The sequence below is a fragment of the Aotus nancymaae genome, unplaced genomic scaffold, assembly GCF_030222135.1.
Source record: "Aotus nancymaae isolate 86718 unplaced genomic scaffold, 86718_ANA_hifiasm-v0.15.2.pri h1tg000004l, whole genome shotgun sequence".
NCBI classification, from domain to species: Eukaryota; Metazoa; Chordata; class Mammalia; order Primates; family Aotidae; genus Aotus; species Aotus nancymaae.
In genome coordinates, this window is record NW_026988415.1 from 33,331,384 (window position 1) to 33,352,205 (window position 20,822).

General features: G+C 32.8%; 1 protein-coding gene across 2 annotated transcripts in view; it reads right to left on the bottom strand.

The window, feature by feature from the left end:
• The window catches only part of HTR2C (5-hydroxytryptamine receptor 2C), a 281,512-nt gene that overhangs the window by 53,571 nt on the left and 207,119 nt on the right, over positions 1–20,822 (bottom strand). For both annotated transcript variants that reach the window (XM_012451777.2, XM_012451778.2), the window contains exon 4: positions 15,088–15,288. In XM_012451777.2, coding sequence (XP_012307200.1) covers positions 15,088–15,288 — 201 coding nt within the window. The remainder of the gene's footprint in view (positions 1–15,087; positions 15,289–20,822) is intronic.

Genomic DNA, 20,822 nt, shown 5'->3' on the forward strand with positions numbered 1-20,822 from the left:
GATGAAAGGCATTTTACAAAACTTTCAACTAACAAATATTATTCTTAATGTTGAAATACTGAGCAGTTTTCCACTCAGAAAAAGGAAAAAGATGTCTATTTCTATTACTTCCACTTGTATTAAACACTATTTTTTGAGTCCTACCAGTGCTATTAAATAAGAACAATTAATTTTAAAAATTTTAAGACAGAAGAAAATGAAATAGATCTGTCTTCATTCATAAGTGACACCACTGGGTATGTAGAAAATTCTAATGAATCTGTTAACAAACTCCAAGAAATGTTAAGTAAATGTGAAAATGTCAAATGTATTTTATGTTTATATGCTAGCAGCAAGCAAGTGGAAATATTTATAATAGCATCCTAGGAAATAAAATACCTAGTGATAAATCTAACAAAGATGTGGAAGAACTCTAATTGAATAAAACATAGCGGAGTATTAAAGAAGGCCTAAGTAAATAGTAGATTATTTACATGTACATATCCATATGTACATGAATTGGAAGCCATAGTAGTATTAAGACAAATCCTCACTTAGCTGACTTATAGATTTAATGCAATATCATTTTTAAAACAACAGCACCTTTTGTTTTTGGGATTAACAAGCTAATTTTAGTTTTATATGAAAATGAAACGGCCTTAGGCTAGCCTGGAAAATTTTGAAGAAGAACATAGCTGACAGACTTACTCCACTAGATAACAAGACTTAGTATAAAGCTACAGTAATTAGGACATTGTAATACTAGTACGGGGACAGAATATTAGATGAATATAACACAGCTTATAGCCCAGTAGAAACAACATACATAAGGTAACCTAGCTTATGAGAATGACGCCATTCTTATTCGGTGGGCAAGAATAATCTTTCCAATAAATGATGCTGAGTCAACTGGATATCCATATGGGGAAAAAAAATCAATCTCTGGCTCACATCAGACATATAAATTAAGTTGAGATGGCTCTTAGACCTAAATGTGAAAGCTAAGATTATTAAGCTCTTAAGAAAAGACAAACAAAAACAAAAACAGAGGAGGTTATCCTCTTGAATATCCTCTTGAACTCTGGATAGGAACATTTTTTGTAAACCAGATACAAAAACCACTGGGCATTAAAGAAAACACTGACAAATTGAACTTTAAGTGAGTTTAAAGCCTGCACAGATTGGGAAAAAATATTTTCAGTATTCATATCTGACAAAGGACTCATATCTAGACAATACAAAAAACACTAGAAGTCAATAAAAAAAATTAAATTGAAAATAGGCAAATGGTAGAAAAGATACATCATAAAAGAGGATGTCTGTCAAAATGCTTAATAACCATAACAAAAAATGCTCAGCCTTATGAGGCAGTAGGGAATTAAAGATAAATACTAAGACTAGATGTCAGTATATACTTACCAGAACACTATTATTAGGACCAGGGTTTGGCAAACTATGGTTCATGGGCCAAATCTGGTCTGTAGCCTATTTTATATGGAACATGAGCTAAGATTTATTCTATATTTTCAAGGGGTTGTTAAAAATATATCCAACAGAGATCATATGTGGCCCACAAAGTCTAAAATATTTATTATTTGGTCCTTAAAGAAAAAGTCTGCAGGCTCCTGATTAAGACTGACAATACTAATTTTAGGAAAATATTATTTTTTTTCTTACATGTCTTACAATTCTGTCATCACTTATATTGTTGATGGTTTTGTGAATTGATATAAACAGTTTTGAACAATCTTTGATGTATATACTTAAGGAGTCTGATTCTCAGATTTGTCTTTTGGATGTATTCACAACAGAAATGAATGCTTCTACCTAACAAAAAACATGGACACTCACGTTCATTGCAAGTTTATTAGTAACAGCCAAACACTGCAAACAAATAAAGTGTTTATCAACAGTAAGAAGGTAAATTCATTTTTCTATATTTATACAATGAAACACTATATGACAATGAAAAAAAATCACTGATAAATGTAACATCCTGGGTAAATACTGACCTAATATTCATTGAAAGAAGTTGGATTCAAGAGAGCACATAAAATAGTACTTATTATTTGCTTCCATTTATATGATGTTCAAAAACAGGCAAAACCAAACTGTGGTAATAGAAGTCAGAATAGTGGTTACCCATGGGAGATTACTGACAGAAAAGGTGGAACAGATAGTCCTCCAGATATTTGGAAAGTTCTATATTTTTTCTGGGTGTTCATTACAGAGGTGTAGATATTTGCAAAAATTTGTCAAGCTATATACATAAGGCTTGTGAGCTTTATTGTGTATGTTATACTGAATGATTTTCAAGGTTTAAAATTCATAGATAACCCTAATTTCTACTTACAGATAGTTAAGGTTAGAACTACTGAACTACGGTGAAAATGATATTTAGAATGTTGCTAAAAGATGAGACACAAAAGATACTCTGAGGTCACGGGTTGATTTTGTGAACCATGGCTATTAATGAGTCATGAAAGTGAACAAAATTCCTTTAGGCAGTACCTTATTGGGTATCTAAATCACTAAATCATGAATATTGTAGAGAATTGTATGCAGCAACAGAAAATGGGCCTGGTTTAGGGAAAGGGTGAGCCAACATGCAAAAGTAGGATGATTAGGAAAGTCAATAAGGCATCAAAGAAGAAAGAGAGAAAACAGTATTTGAAGGAATTAGGCATAGAGATTTGGAGAACTTTCAGTTCCTGTTGCCCTGGGTGTACTCCCAACACTTAAGGAAGTGAAGACGTGCTTTCTGTATGTTGAGAAGCATCTCTTTCAGAGACAGAATAGAAGGAATGTGGGTGCATAAATGAGTAACAATAGAGGTCTAAACTAAGAAAGTAACTAAAAGAATGAGAGACTAGAATATAGGAGATATACTGAAAATAGGTTGTGCTGATTGGCTATGGGGGAGAAAGAGAAGGTATCTAAAATGATTCTCAGGTTTCTCTTTAGATAAATGGGAAATGTTATTGCTGGCCACTAGAGAAACAAACATGCAGGATTAGGAAGAATATGGAGATAGGAGAGGAGTGATGAGTACAATCTTGGAGAATGGCACTTGAGATGTGTCCAACATGTCCCACATGCTCAAGCTGTAGATCTGAATATAATCTGGACAGAAATAAATAGAAATATTTATTTAAGAGTCATTGGTAGATAGATATTAATTATTTCTGTGGATGATACAAGCCGGGAAAATATATAAGCAATTGGAAAGAACAGAATCCTAGGAAAGAACAGGGATAAAGTAGAAAATGAAGAAAATGAACTGAAGCAGATGGAGAGATAGGAGAAAAGGAAACCAAAGGAAAATTGTCATAGCTAGCAAAGAAACAGAGAATTATGAAGAAAACATCATTGACTATATCAAATGCCACAAAAGGAGCTAGAATTGGAAACCTAGTTTTTTTTTTTTTTATTTGTTTAACTTTACGTGCATACTATATCTGGCATTTCTCCCCATGTTATCCCTCCCCACCCTCCCCTCTCTCCCCTATCCCCCACAACTGCCCCCAGTGTGTGATGCTCCTCTCCCTGAGTCCATGTATTTTCATTGTTTAACACCCGCCTATGAGTGAGAACATGCGACGTTTGGCTTTCTGTTCTTGTGTAACTTTGCTGAGAATGATGGCTTCCAGATTCATTCAAGTCCCTACAAAGAGCACAGACTCATCATTTTTTATGGCTGCATAGTATTCCATGGTGTATATGTACCACATTTTCTTTGTCCAGTCTACCATTGATGGGCATTTGGGTTGGTTCCAGGTCTTTGCTATTGCACACAGGGCTACAATGAACATACGTGTGCATGTGTCTTTATAGTAGAACTATTTATAGATCTTTGGGTATATGCCCAATAATGGGATTGCTGGGTCAAATGGAATTTCTATTTCTAGATCCTTGAGAAATCGCCATACTCTCTTCCATAGTGGTTGAACTAATTTACACTCCCACCAACTGTGTAAGAGTGTTCCTATTTCTCCACATCCTCTCCAGTATCTGTTGTCTCCAGAGTTTTTAATGATTGCCATCCTAACTGGCGTGAGATGATATCTCAATGTGGTTTTGATTTGCATTTCTCTAATGACCAGGGAAATCTAGTTTTTAAAGTGTGTTCCATGGACATTTATGTATCTCTGAAACATTTTCAATGGTTTAATGAAGTCAAAAGTATTTCTATAGAAATATTAATATGTTATTTGCTGTTTTCATTGTGTTTGCAATTTTACTGATCATGCCAATGTAATGGTGGGTGAAACTGCTGGTGCCTTGGCATGAATCAAGCAAGTGACACTGAACTGTCTAAGAAGTTATGTTCTTTATCACTATGTAGTTTTGGGGGGAAAATCAGTTTTACTTAAGAATATCCTTCATGAAGTAGTAAAAATTATTAATTTTATTAAGTTTCAACATGTGGGTATACATCTTCTTAAGAACCTATGTGAGAAAATGGAAGCATAGGAAGAATGCATCTTCTGCATACTAATACAAAATGGTTGCTTTGAGAAAAAGTACCTATGCAATTGTTAGAGTTGCAAAATAAACTAGCCATGTATTTATTTATTTATTTTTTTATAGACTAACATCTTTACTTGAAAGAATGACTGCCAGACACACTAGAATTATTCAGACTTGGGTATTTGGCAGCTACTTTTTCAATAATGGATGACTTGAGCCTGTCAAGCAAAAAACAGATGCTATTTGCTACCAATGATAAAATCTGAGGTTTCAAGTGAATAGTGTAATTCTTGGAAAATGTCTATTCATCCCTTGGAGCTTGAACTTTCCTAATAGCTTGAGATTTTTCCATTAAGATTGATGAAGATTATCAATGTATGTGTATAGTGAAATATACCAACATTGAGAAAATATGCATAACTCGGTGAACCAATTATTTTCTTAATGACCTATGCCTGATGTTACAATATAAATCATGGGTAAAATACCCATTTGATATATCCATTTGAAGATACATTAGTGGATTTTAATGCAACAGTATATAAAAAATGTCAGATACTTGGTTTCTGATTGTACATTGCCACAGAACTTAAGTAGCTACTACATGCTGAGTTTTAGCACACTGACAAACAAGAATGACAACAATTATCTGAACACATTATTAAAATACTTTCCTGTAGAAAAGCTACCTATCTTTGTGAGGATATGTATTTTCTTCACATAATTCAACCACAGCAACTTGTTGCAATAAATTAGGTGAAAAAACAGAGATGAGAATCTAGCTATCTTCTATTAAGTCAGATGATTAAAGAATCTTGAAAAACTGTAAAACATTTCTCTATTGATCAGTGATGTTGAGCATTTTCTTCATATGCTTGTTGGTCATTTGTATGCCTTCTTTTGAAAAATGTTTGTTCATGTCTGTTCCCCACTTTTTAATGGGATTATTTCTCTTTTGTTGTTGTTGAGTTGTTTAAATTCCTTATAGACTCTGGATTTTAGTCCCTTGTTGGACGCATAGTTTGCAAATATTTTCTCTCATTCTGCAGGTTATCTGTTCGCTCTGTGGATTATTTTCTGCACAGGAGCTTTTTAGTTTAAATCCTATTTGTCTACTATTGTTTTTGTTGTTTGTGTTTTGATGTCTTAGTCATGAATTCTTTGCTGAGGCCAACGTCCAGCAAAGTTTTTTCCTAGGTTTTCTTCTAGAGTTTTTGTAGTTTCAGATCTTAGACTTAAGTCTTGTATCCATCTTGTGTTAATTTTTGTATATGGTGAGAGAGATGAGAAATTATTTAATGGGTACATTGAACATTTTCTGAGTGACAGTTAACACTAAAAGCCCAGGCTTCACCACTACACTCTGTATCCATGTTACAAGCTGCACTTGTGTCCCTTAAATTTACACAAATTAAAAAAATAAAATACTATAAAACAATGTCACTCTTCTTGCTGATTTTGTTTTGGAAAATATAGCTGTTTTTCATAGAGCTAATTAGTTACATTAACATATAATGGGTTTATTATTGTTATTTTAAATAAATTTAGACAAAAATAATTAAAAATTTCAATTTTAATTTCAAAGACGTTAAATACTGATAGATATAACTCATATAAAGCCAAACTCTTTGGAATCCTCAATAATGTTTGAGTATAAAAAGATCATGAGACCAAAAGTTTGAGAATTCATAAATTAAACAATTATGTAGTCACATTTGATCATGTGGTAAGGCTAAAAAATTAACTGATTCTTATGAGATGCATTATAAATATTGATAAGGAAGACATGAGAGTGACATATAAGTTTGGTTGTAAAGTCTGGGAGACAGAGTGGCCACCACCTAAATTAGTATATAGATTAGAGAAAGCAGTTTTAAAATTCAGTTGTTCACTTTTTCTTAAACGGAATTATAAATCTAAGGAGATCCCTATAAAATATCCAGGCTTTTGGAGTAGAACAAGGCAAGATAATGCTAAAATTAATATGGAAAATTAAACTTTCAATAGTCTACACAAGCTCTGAAAAATGACTAATGAATAGGGACTAACAATATCAGATAATAACATTTATGTAATAACATTTAAAATTAAAAGTGTGAAATTGTGAAATTGGCATTTGATTAGACAGAGCAGTGGAATAGAATGTAAACTTCAGAAATAGGCCCAGATATATAAGAATATTTAATATACTATAAAGATGGCATCTCAAATCACAGGACAGATGGACTTTTTAAATAAACGGCATGAGACAAAATTAGTTTGAAGAAACAAAAATTGAACGTGTATGTCACGATATACAAGAATAAACTCCAAATGTATTAGAGGTCTAAATGTAAAAGAATGAGAAAAATATGGGTGATTTATTGTCCAATCTGAGTTAGGGGAAAGGATTTGTTGCTATTACTCTCAACATAAAAAGGAAATCTGATAAGATGAACTACATGAAAATAAAATAATTTCGCATGGCAAAATACCATAACTATATCAAATGGCACACAGAAAATGTTTTCATTTATAACATGTAAAATGGTTAGTATCTATAATTTAGAAAGAGCTATTAAAATTAAGAAATAAAAATGTTAAAAAATGAGCAGAAGAACCCTGAAAAACCAATTTAGCAATGGCACTTAAGTGGTTTTCATACATTTAATCATATGAACTTCAGTCAAATAAAATAGATACAAATCAAAACTACACGGAGGTAACATTTCTTGCTTATGGGATTTGCAAAATTTAAAAAGTTTGAAAATAAACTTCATTACCAAGGTTTTGGGGAAAAAGAGGCTTTCTTGCATTGTTGGTGGGAATGCAAAATGGTTCAACCCCTAACTACATATACCCCTTGATCAATCAACTCCACTTCTAAGAATTTATTTAGAAGATAAATTCTGAATACATTTGAGCAAGAATTTATTTAAAAGATAAACTTCCAATAATATGAAACACAGACATACACACACACACACACACACACACACAGAGGGACACACACACACACACACACACACACACAAAATTATTCCAAGTAGAATTATTGGTTGCTTCCAAATATTGGAAACAACTTACATGACTATACAAAGAAGATTGGGTAAATAAAATGTATCTAGGCAATCCATTACTAGTGAGTGTAAAAAAAAATAGAATGAATTTAGCTTTCAATGGGAGTATTTAGGCCATTTACATGATAAAGTTAGGTGTATATCTATCATCTTATTATCAATCGATAGAGTGATTCCCAGGACATAATACCAAATGAAAGAACAAACCAGAACAAAATATTAATTTGTATGTAGCATTTTATCTTTTATTTAAGAAAGGAAAAATAACAATATGTGTATTTGTGTATAATCATCTTTTTGTAAAAATAAACTCAAGAATTCTGGAAATGAATGAATGGGTTAACCAAGGAATAGAAGAGTAAGTGACTCTTCTCTGAGTATGTTATTTGCATAGTTTTAACCATTGAAGCATCATATTAAGGTTTTACATATTAAAAATAAAGTCAAGAAGGTTGGGGATACATGCAAAAATGAAACAAAATCTTTAAATGTGAACAATGGGTATCAGAACCACAGAGAAAAAAAATTCAAACTAATCCTAGCATTTTGAACAATGCTTTGACTATATGCTGTTGGTGGAAAACATTCTGATGATAAAATGACAATGAAATTTTAAACATAGCATTTCATTTATTGGTAGCAGTATGGATATAGAAATTCTGAAATTAATTTGTTGTGTTGTAGGATATAGAAAATATGAACAATAAATATATCAATTGTTTTGGGACAAAATTACTCACTGTGAGAAAATGAGGAAAAATAAAGAATGGGAAAGTAGCAAAAGAATCCTGTGTTCTTGGATTGAGATTAAAGGTATTGATAGATAGGCAATGATATCCTATTAGCAAGGAGCATACTGAGCTTCCATTGCAGAAATACACCAAATTGTAAATACCATCAACACTATGAAGAAACTGCATCAACTAACAGGCAAAACAACCAGCTAGCATCAAAATGGCAGGATCAAATTCATGCATAACAGTATTAACCTCTTAAATGTAAATGGATTAAATGCCCCAATCAAAGGACACAGACTGGCAAACTGGATAAAGAGTCAAGACCCATCAGTGTGCTGTATTCAGGAGATACATCTCATGTGCAAAGACACACATAGGCTCAAAATAAAGGGATGGAGGAAGATTTACCAAGCAAATGGAGATGAAAAAAAAGCACAGGTTGCAATCCTAGTCTCTGATAAAACAGACTTTAAACCAACAAAAATCAAAGGAGAAAAAAAAGGGCATTACATAATGGTAAAGGAAACAATGCAACAAGAAGAGCTAATGATCCTAAATATATATGCATCCAATACAGAAGCACCAAGATACATAAAGGAAGTTCTTAATGATCTACAAAGACACTTAGACTCCCACACAATAATAGTGGGAGACTTTAACACCCCACTGTCAATATTAGATGGATCAACGAGACAGAAAATTAACAAGGATATCCAGGACTTGAGCTCAGTTCTGTACCAAGTGGACCCAAGAGACATCTACAGAACTCTCCACCCCAAATCCACAGAAATACATTCTTCTCAGCACTACATTGCACTTACTCTAAAATTGACCATATAATTGGAAGCAAACCACTCCTCAGCAAATGCAAAAGAATGGAAATCACAACAGTCTCTCAGACCACTGTACAATCAAATTAGAATTCAGGATTAAGAAACTTACTGAAAACTGCACAACTGCATGGAAACTGAACAATGAATGACTACTGGATAAATAATGAAATGAAGGCAGAAATAAATATGTTCTTCCAAACCAATAAGAATGAAGACAAAACATACCAGAATCTTTGGGACACATTTAAAGCAGTGTCTAAAGGGAAATTTATAGCACTAAATATCCACAAGAGAAATGAGGAAAGATCTAAAATCGACACCTTAATGTCATGATGAAAAGAACTAGAGGAGCAAGATTAAACAAATTCAAAAGCTAGCAGAATATGAGAAATAACTAAGATCAGAGCAGAACTGAAGGAGAAAAAGACACAAAAAACCCTTCAAAAAATCAATGAATCCAGGAGATGATTTTTTGAAAAGATCAATAAAATAGATAGACTGCTAGCCAGACTAACAAAGAAGAAAAGAGAGAAGAATCAAATAGATGCAATAAAAAATGATAAAGGGGATATCACCATCAATCCCACAGAAATGCAAACTACCATCAAAGAATACTACAAACACCTCAATGCAAATAAACCCCAGTAAATCTAGAAGATATGGTTAGATTACTGGATGCTTACACTCTCCCAAGACTAAACCAGGAAGAAGTTGAATCCCTGAATAGACCAATAACAAGGTCTGAAATGAGGCAGCAATTAACAGCCTATCAACCAAAAAAAAGTCCAGGATCAGACGGGTTTACAGCTGATTTCTACCAGAGGTAGAAGGGCTGGCACCATTTCTTCTGAAACGATTCCAAACAATACAAAAAGAGGGAATCCTCTCTTACTCATTTTATGAGACCAACATCATCCTGATACCAAAACCTGGAAAAGACCCAACTAAAAAAGAAAATTTCAGGCCAATATCCATGATGAACATTAATGTGAACCTCAGTAAAATACTCGCAAACCAAATCCAACAACACACCCAAAAGCTTATCCATCACGATCAGGTCGGCTTCATCCCTGGGATACAAGGCTGGTTCAACATATGCAAATCTATAAACGTAATCCATCGCATAAACAGAACCAAAGACAAAAACCACGTGATTCTCTCAATAGATGCAGACAAAATTCAACAGCCCTTTATGCTAAATACTCTTAATAAACTAGGCATCGATAGAACGTATCTCAAAATAATAAGAGTTATTTATGACAAACCCACAGCCAATATCACACAGAATGAGCAAAAACTGGAAGCATTCCCTTTGAAAACTGGCACAAAACAAGGATGTCCTCTCTCACCACTCCTTTTCAATATAGTATTGAAAGTTCTGTCCAGGGCAATAAGTCAAGAAAAAGAAATAAATTCTATTCAATTAGAAAAAGAGGAAGTCAAATTGTCTCTATTTGCAGATGACATGATTGTATAGTTAGAAGACCCCGTTGTCTCAGCCCAAAATCTTCTTAAGCTGTTAAGCAACTTCAGCAAAGTCTCAGGATACAAAAGGAGTTCTTAGAAAAATATGAGACAATTTGAGCATCAAAATAATTAAGGGCAATAATGAATCATATATCTTGAACTTCCAACCTCAGGTGATCCGCCCACCTTGGCCTCCAAAGTGCTTGGATTACAGGCATGAGCCACCGCACCTGGCCATGAATCACGTATCTTACACTGAATACAAAAGAATCGAGGAGTCCCTACCAACATGAACTAATAAATAACAAAGACTTGGAGGGAAAACCCTTCCTTACAGTAAAGTGCCAACAAATAAAGGAAAAAAGAAGGATAAAGTGAGAAAAATTATCATCGTATCACCTTAGCAATAAATAGTTTAGGGAAGAATCATCAATGGATTTGAAATCCTTTAGGTCAAAGTTTGGAAACATTTTCTTAATTTCCCAATATATGAAGATTTTTCTACTATTTTGAAGTCATTTTTATCTCCTTTGAATTTCAAAGAAAAAACAATTTATTATTCTAACCCTTTGAAATGTAATGAGGAATTACTTTATGGATAAACATGTGGTCAATTTTGATAAATATTTCTTGTGCAATGATGGGAATATGCATTCTTCACTTGTTATTGAGTTCAGGTTTGTTAATTGTTTTCATACAATTGCTGAGAGGGATGTGCTAAGATGTATGCCATGATTGTAGACTTCTCTATCTGACCCTGAAGTTCTGTCCTCTTTTGCTTTGTATTGTACATACTATGTACATTAAATATGTGTATATATATATTATTATTATGTACATGCAAAATTATTATGTTATGTCTTCTAGATGTATTGAATCTTTCATCATTAAGTAATCTTTCTCTAGAGTATTTGTTTTATGGTGAAAATCTTTTTTGACAAATATTAATATAGCTACACAGTCTTTCTCTTGGATAGTGTTTGGATGGAGGAATGTTTCTATTTGTTTTTATCCTTTTACTTTCCTTAGGCTTTATATATGGCTCTTGTAACATATAGTTCTCTTATTTTTTTGAAAGCCTATATGACATTCTTAGAATACTTAGTAATTAATATAATTAGGGATACATTTGGTTTTAATTCTGCCATTTAGTTTGTGTTTTATATTTTTCTATCTTTTATTACCTCCTTTGGGATTTATTTTATTATTTCATTTTATCTTTTATTTGTAGAGACAGGATCTCACTCTCTCACCAAGGCTGAAGTATTGTGGCATGATCATAGCTCACTGCAGCCTCAAAATGCCTAAGTTCAAGTGATCCTCCCACCTCAACCTTCTGAGTAGCTAGAACTACAGGCACATGCTGCTATACCCAGATAATATTTATTATTTTATAATAATCTTCTGTAAATTCAGAAATTAAACATTCATTTTCAGTTCTATTAGTGGTTCTATTAGTGGTTACCCTTGAATGCACAAGCCATGCTTTATTCATCAAAGCATAATATTAAATGCCGTTTTTATATTTATTCTGGACAATGAAAGCAGCTTCCCTTCAATGCTTTTTACTTATGTGCTATTGTCTTATGTATTTTAATTCCCTAAATATTCTGAGCCCCAGAGACATTGTTATTGGTTTCTACAGTCAATATTTATTTATATTTAACCCCACATTTACCATTTCACTGCTCTTAATTGCTTCCTGCATTTCCAACCTTCCACTTGTTGCCATTTCCCTTTGCTCTAAGAACAAACTTTGGTACTTCCTTAAGTAGAAATCTGCTGTTGGTATGTTCTCAGGTTTTTTTTTCTCTGATAATGTCTTTATTTCACCTTGATTCATTAGGTATAATTTTGCTGAATATATAAATCTAGTTTAGCATCCTGTTTCTTTTCCAGTGCATTGACACTATACTCCAACATCTTCTGACTTTCATTATTGATGTTTAGAAAGCATTCATTCATCTTATCACTGCAATGCTTTTTCTTTATTTCTTCAACATCCTTATGATGGATCTAGCTGTTCATTGTTTTTTATTCATTTTTCTTGAGATTTGGTGAGCTCTTTAAATGTGAGAATGTCTTTCAACAATTCTGAAAGCCATTAGTTTTCATATATTGCTTTTCTGCCATTCTTCTCTCTCCTTGTGGAACTTTCCCCATTTTATACTATTTTCTGTTTTCTATCCTTCAATTTTCCACGCTTTATTCATTATAGTTTCTTCTTACTAGTCTCCAACAATTCTCTCTTTAGCCGTGTCTACTCTGCCACAGAGTTCTTAGGTGTTTTTTTTTTTTTTAAATTAATTAATTTCTGTGCATGTGTGGCAGAGTCTTACTCTGTTGCCCAGGCTGGAATGCAGTGGTATGATCTCAGCTCACTGCACCCTTGACCTCTGGGGGTCAAGTGATCCTCCCACCTCAGCCTCCCAAGTAGCTGGGATTACAGGTGTGTGCTACCACGCCTGGCTAATTTTTGTATTTTTAGTAGAGGTAGGGTTTTGTCATGTTGTCCTGGCTGGTCTCAAATTCCTGGCCTCAAGTGATCCGCCTGCATTGTCCTCCCAAAGTGCTGGGATTACAGGTGTGAACCACTGTACCTGGCCATTCATTTTTCATATTATGCTTAAGCTCTATATTTTCTAGGTGTTTCTAGAATCTTAATGTCATTGTTTATAGTTTGCAGTTTCTTGCTGAAGTGTTTAAGATCAGCATGCAATTTCCATGTGCTCTTTAAAATAATTATTTAAAGTCTATGTCTGATAACTCAATTATTTGAAGTGTTTGTAGGTTTATTTCTATTATTTTTTATTGTCCTATATCTGGTTCATGTTGAATTGTCTCTTCACATATCTGCTTATCATTGTATTTCAGTGACAGCATTTGAAAATTATTGAAAGAAATAAGTTGAAACCTAGGATGATGGTTTTTTTTTGTGTATGTCCCCAAATTAGAATCCTGAACAACATGAAATCATCTAAATCCAATTTTAGGGCCCAAGATTTCTCTCATTTACATAGATGACTTGAACCAGGGCTGAATTCCGTATCTATGGTGATTTAATCTTGGTCTATCCTTATTCCTAGTGTCTGGTTCTTTGTGATCCCAGAATTAAATTCAGGTTGGTTGGCCCTTGCCAGACTCCGTATTCCTACTTTAGTCCTCCTTTGCTTATGAGACTGAAATGATCGTCACCACCTGTCAGTCACATCTTCATCTTCAGGTTTATAATGCATCATTGGGAAAAGTGAACCAGAAGTCATAATCATTTTTCTTGGATTTTTGTCTTTTTCTGGATCTTAGCCAATAGTAATTTCTATTTCATTAGCTTCTCAGGGATTTTAGTATTTTATCCATGTGTTTAATTGTCTTTAGCACAAGAGTCATTGCAAATTACTCAGTCTGTCATTACTAGAAGCTGATGCACCAATATTTACCTGTGTATTTCCTTTGAAAGCACCATAAAAGCTGGCATCTTTTTAGATGAACTCTTTGATCCCAAAGAGCTGGGGCAAAATCTGTGAACCCTTGAATTTGTAAGTCAAACTATTATGTAACTTCTTTTTTTTCTTTTGGGACAAGCTTCATGACTGTTTATTCAAAGGTGTCTGTGCTATATACCGATGGAACAATCTACAATAGAACAATCTTAAAACTTCACTTTATTTGATCAATAAACCCAGAGTCAAAATATTTAGATGATATTAGTGAAGATTAAATAGAGGTCTTGATCCTGTTGCATGCTTTACCGGAATCTTTTACAAAAATATAAATTTGAAGAAAAATTATTTAATGGGACATAAGTTAAACTCCAACTAGAAGAGGAAGAAAAGAGGATTGTAAAACCCCTAAATTCCAATTGGTTAAATTTCTTTTAATGTTAGCACTTATGAATACCTCAAGTATAAGCAATAATTGATCATTTCTTTCCCTTTAAACTCCTACAAATCTTTAAAGAAATGAATAACTTTTTTCTTTTTGTATACCCAGAATTCAAGAAGACAATTAAAACCGAGGGAAAATTGTACATTTTAGGTCTCATAGCAAAATAAATTTAGACGTATTTACTTCATCAAGATTTAGATTGCATTATTATTTTTTCTACTGAAAAAGATAAGAATTTAGAATAAAAATACTAAAGTTAATATTCTGGGATACATGTGGCTTTTCAATGTAAAATTGAAATGTTATATTTTTTAAAATTTAGACTTTAATTTTGACTTTATATTTTTCTCATCTTCAAAGCATTGAAAATATTTCAAATATTTTGTATCTGTGTTGCAGAATTCATTGGCATACTAACTTATAAAATAATTTAGCAGCATAAAGGGAAACTTTATATTTACATATTCATACACATTTCATCCATTTCATTATTGTTAACCTAAATATCAGATAAATAGGTTAAGAATAATTACTAAATAGAAGAACCCGATCAAACGCAAATGTTACCAGTCGACGTCTGTACGTTGTTCACAGTACATAATCCGAAAGTATTGAGCATAGCCGCTGCAATTCTTACGGCCAAAAAGTTTTATTTACCTATAGAAATTGCCCAAACAATAGCAATCTTCATGATGGCCTTAGTCCGCGAATTGAAACGGCTATGCTCAATAGGATTACGTATTGCTACATACCGATCCAGCGATATAGCGCAGAGGTGCATGATGGACGCTGTTGAAAATAAAACATCTAAAGAAATCCAGACGGGGCACAAATATCTAGGTAGTGGCCAGACATAATCTGAAAGAGAACAGAGAGAAGACAAGAACATGTCATCCAAATTGTACTGACTATAGTCTTAAATATTAGTCAGCTTATATTTTCCTCACACAATCTAAACCTTTTCAAGAAAGCGAAATTTAGGAAACATTATTTTCCATAGTGATGATGATGATGATCATGATAATGATACCTTCAGTGTGACATACTTTTTGTTGAGGTAAAATTTACACAACATAAAATTAATCTCTTTAAAGTGTACAGTCCGATGGCATCTAGTACATTCACAGTATTGCATAATCAGCACCTGTCTCTAGTTCAAAAACATTTCATCACTCCAAAAGAAAACTGCATACCCATTAAGCAGATACTCCCCATTCTCCCCTCAGCCATCCCCTGCCAACCTCTAATATGCTTTCTATCTTTATGGATTTAATTAATTTGGATATTTCATATAAATAGAATCATACAATTTGTGACTTTTTGTGTCTGGCTTCTTTCACCTAGCAAATGTTTTTGAGGTTTATCTATTTCGTAGCATGTATCAATACTTAATTCTTTTTTGTGGCTGATGCTATTATCAACTGAAGTTTCTTTGGAAGCTGTTGTAAATAGAATTGTTTTCTTAAATTCTTTCATGGACTGTTCATCGCTGTGCATAGAACTACAAATGTCCTGCAATTTTGCTGAATTCATTTATTAGATCTATGTTTTGTGTTGATTCTTTGGGATTTTCCATATATAAGGTCATGTCTTCTGCAAACATAAATAATTTTATTTCTTCTTTTCAAATTTTCCTCTTCCTTTTATTTCCTTTCTTTGACTAATTGATCTACACAGAATTTTCAGTACCATGATAAATAGAAGTAATGAAGGTGGGCATTTTGTTTTTTTTTCCCTGATCTTAGAGGAAAATCAGTCTTTCACTATTGACTTGGTTTTGTTTTTATTTTTGTACTTGTTTTTTATAAATGCCTGTCAAGGAAGTGTTCTTTTATTCCTAGTTTGTTGAACATTTTTTATCATAAAAAAGTGATGGATTTAAAATTTTTTTTTTTCTGCATCAATTGACATAGTCTTGTGGTTCGTATACCTTCATTCTGTTAATGTGATACATTACATTGATTAGTTTTTGTATGTTAAATCCCTCTTGCATCCCTGAGATAAATCCCATTTAATAATGGGTATATAATATGGTGCTGAATTTCATTTGCTAGTATTTTATTGAGGACTTTTGCATTCATATTAAAAAGCAACACTAGTCTATAGTTTTCTTGTAATGTCTAGCTGGCTTTGATATTAGGATGATGCTGGTCTAATAGAATATATTACAAAATGTCCCTCATTTTCTATTTTTTAGAAAAGTTTGAGAAAAATTGGTATTAATTTTTTAAATGTTTGGTGAAATTCAAAAGCAAAACTATGTCATCTTGAGCTTTTATTGTTGAGAGGTTTTTGATTACTGAGTCAATATTGTTACTTGTTATAGGTCTCTTCAGATTCTCTGTTTCTTCTTGAGTCACTTTTGGTAGCCTGTGTGTTTTTAGGAATTTTTCCACTTAATCTAATTATTTAATTTACTGGAGTATAATTGATCATTGTATTGTTTTATAATCCTTTTAATTTTTTTTTTTGAGATAGAGTCTTGCTCCATTTTCCAGGCTAGTTTGCAGTGGTGCAACAATGGCTCACTGCAGTCTTAACCTCCTGGGCTCAAGCAATCCTCCTAACTAAGCTTCCTGAGTAGCTGGGGCTACAGACATGTGGCATCATACCTGGCTTGGTTTTAAGTTTTTTTTGTAGAGATAGGTTTTCACCATGTTGCCTCGGCTGGTCTTGAACACATGGGCTCAAGCAATCCTCTCACTTTGGCCTCCCAAAGTGCTAGAATTACAGGCATGAGCTACCACACCAGGAGGATTGGCCGACCAATGCTTTTACTTTCTGTAAGGTTAGTAGTAATGCCCCCACTTTCATTTCTGATTTCAGTAATTTGTGCCTTCTCTTTTTCCCTAAGTCTGTCTAGCTAAAGATTTGTCAACTTTTTTGATCTTTTCAAAAAAAGAAAAACTTTTGGTTTTATTGTCTTTATTTTTTTCCTATTCTCTATTTTGTTTATTTCTAATTTAATCTACATCATTTCAGTTCTTTTGTGAGTTTGGGTTAAACTTGCTCTTCTTTTTTAGTTTTTTAAGGTGTAAAAGTTAGGTCATTAATTTGAGTTCTTTTTATTTTTAAATGTAGCCATTTACAGGTATAAATGTCCCTCTGAGCACAGCTTTTAATGCATACCATAACTTTTGGTATATGAAGTTTATATTCTGCCATTTTGAGAATGGCAGAATAAAAACTTAATTGAAAATGGCAGAATAAAAACAATATACCAAAAATTGTGGTATATTTTTGAATTAATTTGTAATTTCTTCTTTCACTTATTGGTTGTTTAATATTGTTTAATTTTTGCAAATTTGCAAATTTGTCAGTTTTCTTTTTGTTGCTGACTTCAACTTTGAGGAATATTTTTAATGTATTAGGATACTTTGAATAATAATAATATTTTAAATATATTGAGGTTTGATTTATGGTCAAACATATGATCTATCCCAGAGAATGTTCCATGTGCACATGAGAAAAAATGTATTTCTTGTTGTTGTTAGATGGAATGTTCTATATCTGTCTGTTAGAATTAGTTGTTTTATACTGTTCAAGTCCTCTAATTTTCTCATTGATTTTCTATCTTGTTCTGTGCTTGAAAATTGAGTATTCATATCTCAAAATATTATTATAGATCTATCTTTTTCTCCCTTTAATTCTTTTATTTTTCAATTCCTGTAACTGTTGGGCTCTGATGTTAGTACATATATGTTTATATATATGTTCTTGATGGCTTGAAATCAATAGATGATGTTCTTCTTTGTCTTCTTTGTCTTTCACAACAACTTTCTTCTTAAGTTCTATTTTGTCTGACAAGTTTAGCCACCTCAACTCTCTTTTGGTTACTATTTGTATGGAATATCTTTTTCCATCTTTTTGTATTCAACATACATGTGTCCTTATGTCTAAAGTCAGTCTTTAATTTAAAGAATATAATTGAATTATGTATTTTTATCCATTTTGCTTTTAACTGGAAAATATACTTCCTTCACATTTAAAGTAATTACAGTAAAGAAAATATACTTGCACCATTTTATCTATAACATATACTATAATTTTTTCTGTCACTGCCTTCATTTGTGCTTAACTGATATTTTTGTGATTAACTGACTTTTTTGTAAGAATTCTCTTCTTGTCTCATTCTCTTTGTATTGTTTTAATTTTTTACTTTGATTAACCTGGGGGTGGTAATTATAATCTTTCTTTCATGACAATCAAGTTTTAATTATAGATACTTAGTTTCAATACTATACAAAGAATTTGTTTCTTTACAGCTTCATCATTTTTTGTGTTATTATTGTCACAAATCACATTTTTTACACATCTGGTGCTCATTAATATAGATTTATATTTCTTACTTTATGTATTTACCTTTTAAATGAAATCGAAAATCAAAACAGGCATAACAAACCCATGTTACAATCCCACTGGATTTTATATTTGCTTTGTAGCTACTTTTGTTGTTTTTTATTTCTTTATATGCCTTCAAGGTACTTTTTGGTGTCCTCTCATTTCATCCTGATGGACTCCCTTTAGCATTTTTTTTAGAGTAGGTCCACTGGTAATTAACTACCTCTGATATTTTGTTTCTGTTTTTGCTTTTTTTTTTTCCCCCAGGGAGTGTTTTAATTTCTCTATTTTCTGAAGGACAGCTTTGCCAGATTTAAGGCATTTATTTGACAACTTTTTCTTTCAGCACTTTGAATATGCCATCTCACTGCTTTCTGGCCTCTATGATTTCTGAAGAGAAATTCACTGTTAATCTTGTTGAAGATACTTTGTATGTGATGAGATGCTTGTCTCTTGCCACTTTTAAGATTCTCTCTTTGTCTTACAAGAATTTGATTATACTTTTCCTTGGTTTGGATCTTTTGGAATAATTGTTGCTTAGAGTTCATTGAACTTCCTAGATTTATAGTCATGTCTTTCTTCAAAGTTGGAAAGTTTTGGCCATTATTTCTTTAAATATTTTTTCTGATCCTTTTTATCTCTCATCTCCTGGAAATCCCATTGTGCATATATCAGTACATTTGATAGTGTCTCAAAGGTCCCTTAGGCATTGTTCATTTTTCTTTATTATTTTCTTTTTATGCTCCTTGCACTGGATAATCACAACTGACTTATCTTCATGTTCTGTGATTATTTCTTCTGTCTGCTAAATTCTGCTATTGATTCCCTCCTGTGACTTTTTCATTTCAGTTATTATAATTGTTAGCCGCCATATTTCTATTTTTTGTTTTTACAATTTTATCTCTTTAATTATATTCTCTGTTCCTTGAGACATTGTTCTTCTGGTTTGCATTAGTTCTTACTCCATGGTTTCCTTCAGCTCTTTGAGCACATTTGAGATAGTTGATCTATTAAGTCCAATGCTTGGGCTTCCTCATGACTAGTTTCTATTTTGTTTTCTGAAAATAGGTCATACTTTCCAGTTTATTCGTATGCTTTTTAATATTGGTAAAACTTGGACATCTTAATATTACAATGTGGCAGCTCTGTAAATCCAATTTCCCTCCCTTCCTGAAGTTAGTTGTTGCTACTTGTTGTGGGTTGATTTTGTTTGCCTGTCTAGTGATTTTTCAAAACTAGTTTTGTAAACTCTATTTTCTTTTACCTTGGTCTTCTGTGGCAGCTGAAATCAGCATCCTGTTAGTTTGGTGGTTACCTAGCACTTTTACAGAGGCTTCTTAAATACCAGTTGACAAATCAAAAAAAGAATAAATGCTTTCTTAATTTTTGCAGGTTGGCTCTGTTTGAGACCTTCCTTCAATGCTTAACAAGGTTGTTTATAACTCTACTTTAGCCTCAACTTTATGATTGAGCAGAATCTCAGAGGCTGAAGGACAGCCCAGCTATAGGTGAAAGAATAGTGTCTTTCCAAGCTATTTCTAAGTATTCTGGCATCCTTAGGCATGTCATGTGTGGCTTTTTTCATTCTCTGTTATATTTGACTGACTTAAAGTTTTCTTTTGCAACATATCTCCATTCTCAGCCTCTTTCTTCCCAGGCCATTCAACTTGTTTCTTGTTTGTGTGGTCTAGTATTACTTGTCCTAGTCTGCTGCAAACAGTGCTTCTGTCTTTTAATACTTCTGGCAAACTCCAACCAGAACATCGTCTAAGCCCTGGAAATGCTCTGAGTCAGACAACACAAAGGCAAGTTATTGTCCCAGTCCTTCAGGGAGCCATCAAAGAAGTATAAAAAAACAAGCACATTTCTTTGAGGAAAAGATCTGTATTTCTTTGGCACTAGCAACATGCATCAGGAGTGCAGGCTTTCATCTTCAAATTAGCTGCATATCTGTAAATGGGATATGGTGGCAGGTTGCTTAAAATGCTACAGTGCTCTCTTACTGCAAAACAGTGGGTTTCTTCTTTATTTAGCATTCAGTTGTTTGTTTT